The following is a 7624-nucleotide window of genomic DNA, read 5'->3' on the forward strand; positions in this document are numbered from 1 at the left end:
CAAGATGTTCCAGTCCCTTCAATCCTGTAATAATCCTTCACTCTTAAACTACCACTGATTCTCCTCCTGCACATTCAACAACAAATCTCTCGTCTCTACTCCATTCTGCTTGGGTACGTTGGGAGGAGATACATAAGTGCATTTCTACCCTCGGGGTGTGCTTCCCCCGCTTGCAGGTGGAACAAATGTGTAAACAAGTAAATATTAAATCAACACAGTGGGAGAAATGCAAAGGAGAGACACACGTGATGACTTGGGCAACGCATACAACCAGAAATAAAGAGATACATACGCAAGGCTCAGGAGGCTCAGTGCAGCACACCTAGGCAAGCAACAGTGTGGCCCTGAACTAATCAAAATTCATCAGCAGCATATTTAAAAAGATGTAGAGTGGTGCTGGCTTCGCGTCCTGGCTTCATCATGCACTGGCTGTGGGCAAATGACATAGCCTCTGGGCTCCAATTCCTACCTAAGGAAAAGAATATCTGCTCCACAGAGGTGCTTTAATATAAAGGATTAAATGAGATAATATCTCAAAATGTATATGTTCCATCAATGATAATTTTAAGTTACTATTGAAAAATATTTTAATACAGAAAACCCTTTTAGTACAAAGACATTCACGAAGTGTTCTTTGTAATAGGAAAAAAATGGAAGAAAATTCAGAATCTTCTTGGAATATTACGAAGCCATTAAATTGTGAAAGTGTACTGTAGAATTACAGATACAAAAGCCCTAGACAGGGACTTCCCTGGAGGCCCAGTGGTTAAAACTCTGTGCCTCCCCTTCAGGGGGCACAGGTTTGATCCCTTGGTCAGGGAGCCAAGATCCCACAAGTTGCATGGCAAAAAAAAAAAAAAGACAAATTGTGTATGTGGTGTCATCTTGGCTATGTAATTATATTCCAAAAGTCCCCTGGCATCTCCAGCTTGTGGGTTTAACTCGTACCCAAATTTCTCTGCCTCATTGCCCCCACCTGCTCCTGCAGACCTTTGCAAATGTTCTAGGGGCCCTAGGGAGTAGCTAGACCAGGTCTGCTTTCCCCAGCCACTCCAGTATTCATAAGATGTCTACACTTATAGACCCAGTCATTCTTTCCAGACCGTCTCTGTTTACAGTGGGCATACCTCCATGGTGGGGTGGGGGTACCAACCACCAGGTTTGCCTGGACCTGAGAGATTTCCTGGGATGCAAGACTCTTAAGTGTTAAAATTGGGAAAGTCCTTGGCAAATTGGGATAAGTTTGTGACCCCATCTTGTTGGTGATCCCACTTTGGTGACCCCAACTCAATGCCCAGAATACTTCCAAAGGTGCAAGCGTTTTATTTAGGTGCCCAAATGACATTTGTTTTCTCAGCTGGAGCCAGGCTGTGTTTCTCCTTAAATGAGGACTGACGGTGAGCAGAATATTTGTGTTTAAATTCAGAGGATTTTTATCTCTGGTACTAGGGAAGTAAGTAAACTAATCAAATGATCGCTTGAGGTGATCAGAGCACAAGTTTGGACAAGAGATGATGGCTTGGAAAACATGAGCTTCTTGGGTGGTGACTGAAGTCACAGAAGTCAGGGAGAGTGTCCAGGCAATGTGTAAGTAGGACAGAAGCCTGAGGATAATGCCATTGGAGCCAGGAGGTGGAAGGAGATAAGTCCACAAAAGAAACCGAGGAGAGTGGTCAACGCAGTCAAGGAAAAGTTAGATTTGAGGTTCGCAAGTCTGGGACACAGTACTCAATCAGCACTTAGCTTCCATTTGGCTATGCCTCACTCCAAAGCTGGTACTGACTGAACATTTACTACATCATCGAATAGACTTCTCTTCCATCTCTGAAATGCAAATGATTTTCCAAGGTCTATATGAGGTGTTCTTTTTTTTCTCTGCCCTGTCTTTCATAGTTTAATTCATCCTTGGGGAAGCTGTTTTCATCTCAGTGAGGCTGGCTCCCAAATTATACCTCCAGTTTCAACCTCGCGAGAGCTTGGGTCCACATTTCAAACTGTCTCCGAGATATTTCCACCTCATTTTCCCACCAGTAAGCCAAATCCAGCCTCCTAAATAAGAAGCATCACAGGATCATAATCATAGATGCTAGCATTGGAAAGAACCATAGAGACGGTCTAATCCAGACCTGCTGAACCAGGGAGCTATGACACACACCAGTGCACAGTGAATGAGGTCTGGATGGTGGGGGACGGGGATGTTCATCCTCCCAGTCCCTACAGTGACTGGAGCCTCTGGACTCCTGTTCACTACAGCCTCATCCTCTGATGGTGTTACATGGGGCTGGCAGGTGGGGGTGGGGGTTGTTTCTGAGACTGAGCAAGAGGCCATCATTGATGGCCAGATGCAGGGCACATCATTACCTAGATAGAGATGCTGGAGGAGTTCGTGTCCCAGGTCCCCAAGAAGCAATCTGGCAGGTAGGAAGCTGTGAATAAGTGAGTGTGTGTGGTGGGGATTCTGGTGCTCACAGCTCAGAAACTCCATCTTCACATACTTCTATGTTGGATAATTTTGTCTATTTGTGGCTGATGTGCCACAAATGATGTCCAAACTGTGAAGTGACTATTGTAAAAGTGTCTGTGTCCTGTAAGTGGGGGCTTCATCATTGTTTTGAAATACTAGCTATGAACAAGTCTGATTGGATCGAAAATCCACAAGAAATTTTATCAGCACGTTTGTCAATGAAAGAAAAGGGAGAGCATTAAACATAACTTCAATATAATTTCTACTGTTGGAAATGAGTGGTTATAGAAGATGGTTTAAATTTCTTTGTATCACCTACTGCTGCAGTTTCTTGTCATTTAATGAGATCACTGTTCAAGAGTCTCAACCAGGAATGAGCTATTTAAAACACAAAGCTGAGAATATGAAATTAGATACCAGGATTCAAGTTTCTCATTTAACAAAAATATTTTTTTGTAAAGTGTTAACAAATTCTCTATTTATTGTTTTCTCCAGTATTCTTGGGCTTCCCTTGTGGCTCAGCTAGTAAAGAATCTGCCTGCAATGCGGGAGACTTGGGTTTGATCCCTGGGTTGGGAAGATCCCCTGGAGAAGGGAAAGGCTCCCCACTCCAGTATTCTGGCCTGGAGAATTCCATGGACTGTATAGTAAATGGGGTCGAAAAGAGTCGGACACAACTGAGCGACTTTCACTTGTGAATGCTATATTTTCAATTTTCATTATAATATTTTATCACACTCATTAAACCCTTCTAATTTTCAGTGGGTGCTGTAATGTGAAAGGGTTGTAAAGCACAGATCTAATCCAGCCCCCTTAACTTGTATATGAGGAAACTGGGGCCCAGTCAGGGTGACTTGTATAAGGTCACAGAGCTAATATCTTCCTTCCTAAACCAGCTCCTGGGCTGACTTTCTGAGTCTTAACTGCAGGTCTGTAATACATCATTCTCCAAGTTACCCAAGTCCAAGTTAAAGCACGTTCACTTCTCTGTGTTGTATCTCACCCAACCTACAGTCCCTCTCAGATGGAATTAGCCCACTTTGTGGGAGCTGACATACCAGCTACTTGCCACATTGGCCTTCAATTTGTAAAAACAGTATCTATACTGCAAAGCATGGTAAAGTGAAGCATGATAAAATGAGATATTCCTGTATTCCCATTTTACCACCGCTCCTCTCTCAAGTCACATCCATGGCTTTATGGAAACTCCCGTGACTAGGTGACTAAGCAAGACATTTGAACTTGGTGTAACAGATGGTATCAGCTGGGAGTGGACTGCTAAAGTGTTCTAGCTGCAGTTGGAGGTGGTCTTGAAAATGGTCCTGGAAGTGGCATAAGCTGTGAGCTGTACTCTTGGGTTCTCTTTTCCTTGAGAAAGACTATACCAATTCATGGGCCCGGTGGGTAGGGACTTAGGCTGGTGACAAGGCAGTCTGGGAGAGAGGATATAGACATAGATAAACCTTTTAAAATAGACTTAGGAAGTGAGAGTAATTGCATCCTATATGAATATTTATCAAAATGTCTCCACTGCTAAAGAAGCCCTAATAAATTAGTGAACAAGATGACTGATCAGGTGGATGAAGCTCTTTCCTAGTCAACCCTAGCCTGCTTATTGGAGTCACGAGCTCATCACATGCTTCTCGACAAGGAGTATCTGACCGTTCCCACTGCAGAATGCCCGTTTTATTAATAGAAGGAATCACTATCATGTATTAATTCTATCATGGTAGGTACAGTGAGTCAACCTCATTGGAAAGGGGTCTACACTGAATTTTTTTTTTCCCCCCTACCAGCTATGCTTTTACCATCCTCGTCTTAAATGGGTTTACTGAATACCTTATTCACCACCATGGTATCTTATACATTATGGCATCTGTCTTAGTTCAGACTGTTATCACAAATTACCATAGGCTGGGTGGCTTATTAACCACAGAAATCTATTTCTCACTATCTGGAAGCAGGAAGTCTGGGATCAGGATGCCAGTGTGTTTGGGTTCTAGCGAGAGCCCCCTTTCAGTCTGCAGACTACCTGTTTCTCATTATATCCTCACACGCAGAGATGGTGTGTGAGATGCTCTGCTCACACACAGAGCAGAGATGGGAAGCAGGCTCTATCATAATCTTATGAGGGCAATATTCCCATTCATGAGGGCTCCACCCTCACAGTCTCGCCTAATCCCAATTACCTCTCAAAGACACCATATCCTAATATATCACACTCGCGGGGAGGATTTCACCTTGCGAATTTTGTGGAGACACAGACATTTAGTCCATAACAGCATCTGACTAAGGAACTAACTTTACAGTGAAGTAAGAAACTGGCTGTCTGATCAGATTCACTGACCCCACTGTGAACCCCAACAACCAGAAGCATCTGACTTTAGGAAACCGTGGAATGACAGAGAATGCATGCCTACTGAAGCAGCTGGAAGCTAAGAGCCTGAGAGCTAGGATTCTATTTACAATAGTCCCTGGGTATCCTCAGGAAATTGGTTCTAGGACAGCTCTCCCCACACCCTCCCACCCCCAAATAACAAAATCCAAGCATGCTCAAGTCTTTATATAAAATGGCATAGTATTTCATATAACCGACACGCCTTCTCCCATATACTTTACATCATCTCTAGATCACTTATAATAATGGGAATCTATCTTAAAATATGTTTCCTCTGCAATTAGATTGTAGGCTCTGAAGGCTGTCACCATTTTAAATATCTTTGTATTTAAGTACCTAGCATTGTACTTAAAAAAAATTTATTTTTGGCTGTGCTGGGTCTTGGTTGCTGCAAGAGCGGGGGCTTCTCTCTAGTTGTGGTGTGTGGGCTTCTCATTGTGGTGACTTCTCTTGTTGCAGAGCACGGGCCCTAGGGTGCCCGGGCCTCAGCAGTTGTGGTACACGGGCTTAGGAGCCCAAAGGCATGAGATCTTCCTGGCCCAGCCATAGACCTGTGTCCCCTGTACTTTTTTTTAATAATTTATTTTGACGTTCTCTAGCTGTGGTAAGTGGGGGCTACTCTTCATTTCAGCTCACGGGCTTCTCATTACTGGCTTCTCTTGTGGAGCTAGGCAGAGGGGCTTCATTAATTGCAGCATGTGGGCTCAGTAGTTTTGGTGCATGGGCTTAGCTGTACTGTGGTTTCTAGAATCTTCCTAGACCAGGGATTGAACCCATGTCCTCTGCATTAGCAGGGGGATTCTCATCCACTGTACCACCAGGAAAGTCCCTAGCACTGTACTTATTTATTTTACAAATGTAGTCTTTATTTTTCATTGTGCTGAATCTTCCTTGCTTTCCTGTGGGTTTCTCTAGTCCTAGCACTGTACTTTAAATAGTGCAGGATACAGGTTGCAGACTTGTAGGTTCTGGGCTATAGATGAACTGCATTCATTTTGATTAATCTGAAGTATATCTTTTTCATTGACAGTTGTCAACATTTAAAAACCAAAAGATTCGTGTGCAATGCACATGTGTAGCTTCTCTTAAAAAAATCTGAAGATCTGACCATTTCAGGCCACATTCCCAAAGCTGCCCTCTTCAAACAAAGGCACTTCCATCTGTGAAAAATCCACACCTTGCTTACTTGATTTACTTTCATTAATTACATGGTTTCTGAAGGCATATAAGTTTGCCACCCTTGTCGCTCGATGGAACTATTAATAAATTGAATAAGTGAATTTGGCCATTAATGCTTGTATGTTCATTTTCATTTCACGTATGCATTCTATCCTTCTAACTCCACTGTAATAATTCACTTGGTGGACAGAATCCTGTTTTTTTTTTTTTTTAGAATCCTGTTAACTGTTAACACAAATCCTGTTAACACAAATCACTTCTTTGTGGTCACATGTTTCAATAAATATTAATACATTATAAAATACAGTCTGGGTCTTAGCCCCAGACCACTGCGAGTTGTCTCTCTGTTTTGGTCCCTGGTGGGTGGTGGTTTTAGTCGCTAAGTCGTGTCAGGCTCTTTGTGAGCCCATGGCCTGTAGCCTGCCCGGCTCCTCTGTCCATGGGTTTCTCCAGGCAAGAATACTGGAGTGGGTTGCCATTTCCTTCTCCAGGGGAGTCTTCCCGACCCAGGGATCAAACCCGGGTCTCCTGCATTGCGGGCAGTCTTTACCAACTGAGCTACGAGAGAAGCCCAGCTTTGGTCCCGGGATGCCTAAAATTTCATCCTCATGATTCGTCCCCTGGGTTTAGCCGAGACTTTGTTACTTGTCAGGTAGAGATTAAAATTATCTCCCTATAACTCAAACATCCAACATTTTAAAGTAGGTATAAGGACAGAAGTTATCCTTTCTACAGCAAGGAAGAAATTAGAAAGCTCTTTCTGAGGTGGTCGAATTTCTAGCTGGGACACTGGCAAAGGTGGAGGAGGCTGGAATATAGTTGCTTTCTGAAGTTTATCAAAGGCTTTTTGGGAGGGGATTTTATCCCGAGTCTCAGAGCGACCCTCCCTCAGGGTCTGGCAGCTTAGGGCGGGGCTTCTAGCACAGCGCCCCCTCCAACCCCTCCCCACCCCAGCAGCTGTCATTGGGATCAATTCCTGGACCGTCACGAGCCAAGCGTTCGGAGTTTCACAGTTCGGGGGCTCGTCTCACAGTCCCCAGGTAACTTCCCTCCGTTGCTGGCTCTCACCTTGTCCCTTCTGTCGCTGGAGTTGCACAGCCCCTCGCCCCGCCCCGTCGCGGCGCGATACCCTCTGGCTCTCTCAGCATCATTTCCCCCAAGGGGACAAGACGGGGACCAATTTGGGGCTTCCCTGCCCTCGTCTCCTAGCCGGGGAAGAGGACACGCGGGAAGGACGCCCCGTGAGTTTAGACTCCCGAGGCCTTCGACACGGGGCACTTCGCGAGGGAGCGCCCCTCTCCTCACAGCCGCCGGCGGCCGCGGTCTAGCCAAGCCGCGCGGAGGCGCCCCGGGCTCCCCGCCCCCGACCCGGCGCTCCCGCACTCCCCCTAGCGGCCGCCGCGCGGCCTCGCTCCGTCCCAGGCTCGTCGGCGGCGCAGCTCACGTGACCGCGCTCCGGGCCTGCGGCCGCTGTCGGTTCCCCCAGTCACCGAGCGAGAGGGAAGAAACAAGATGGCGGCTGAAGGCGATCCGGAGTGGGGCCCCAGCAATTCGGATTGAGCCTTCTCCCTCCACCCGCTTCC

The 7624-nt window shown here is 45.6% G+C and overlaps 1 protein-coding gene across 1 annotated transcript in view; it reads left to right on the top strand.

The window, feature by feature from the left end:
- BPTF (bromodomain PHD finger transcription factor) overlaps positions 1 to 7624 on the top strand; it is a 146424-nt gene that overhangs the window by 5541 nt on the left and 133259 nt on the right. The window contains exon 2 of the mRNA XM_010856556.1: positions 7349 to 7576. Coding sequence (XP_010854858.1) covers positions 7349 to 7576 — 228 coding nt within the window. The remainder of the gene's footprint in view (positions 1 to 7348; positions 7577 to 7624) is intronic.

Source organism: Bison bison, unplaced genomic scaffold (assembly GCF_000754665.1).
Source record: "Bison bison bison isolate TAMUID 2011002044 unplaced genomic scaffold, Bison_UMD1.0 scf7180017864371, whole genome shotgun sequence".
NCBI classification, from domain to species: domain Eukaryota; kingdom Metazoa; phylum Chordata; class Mammalia; order Artiodactyla; family Bovidae; genus Bison; species Bison bison.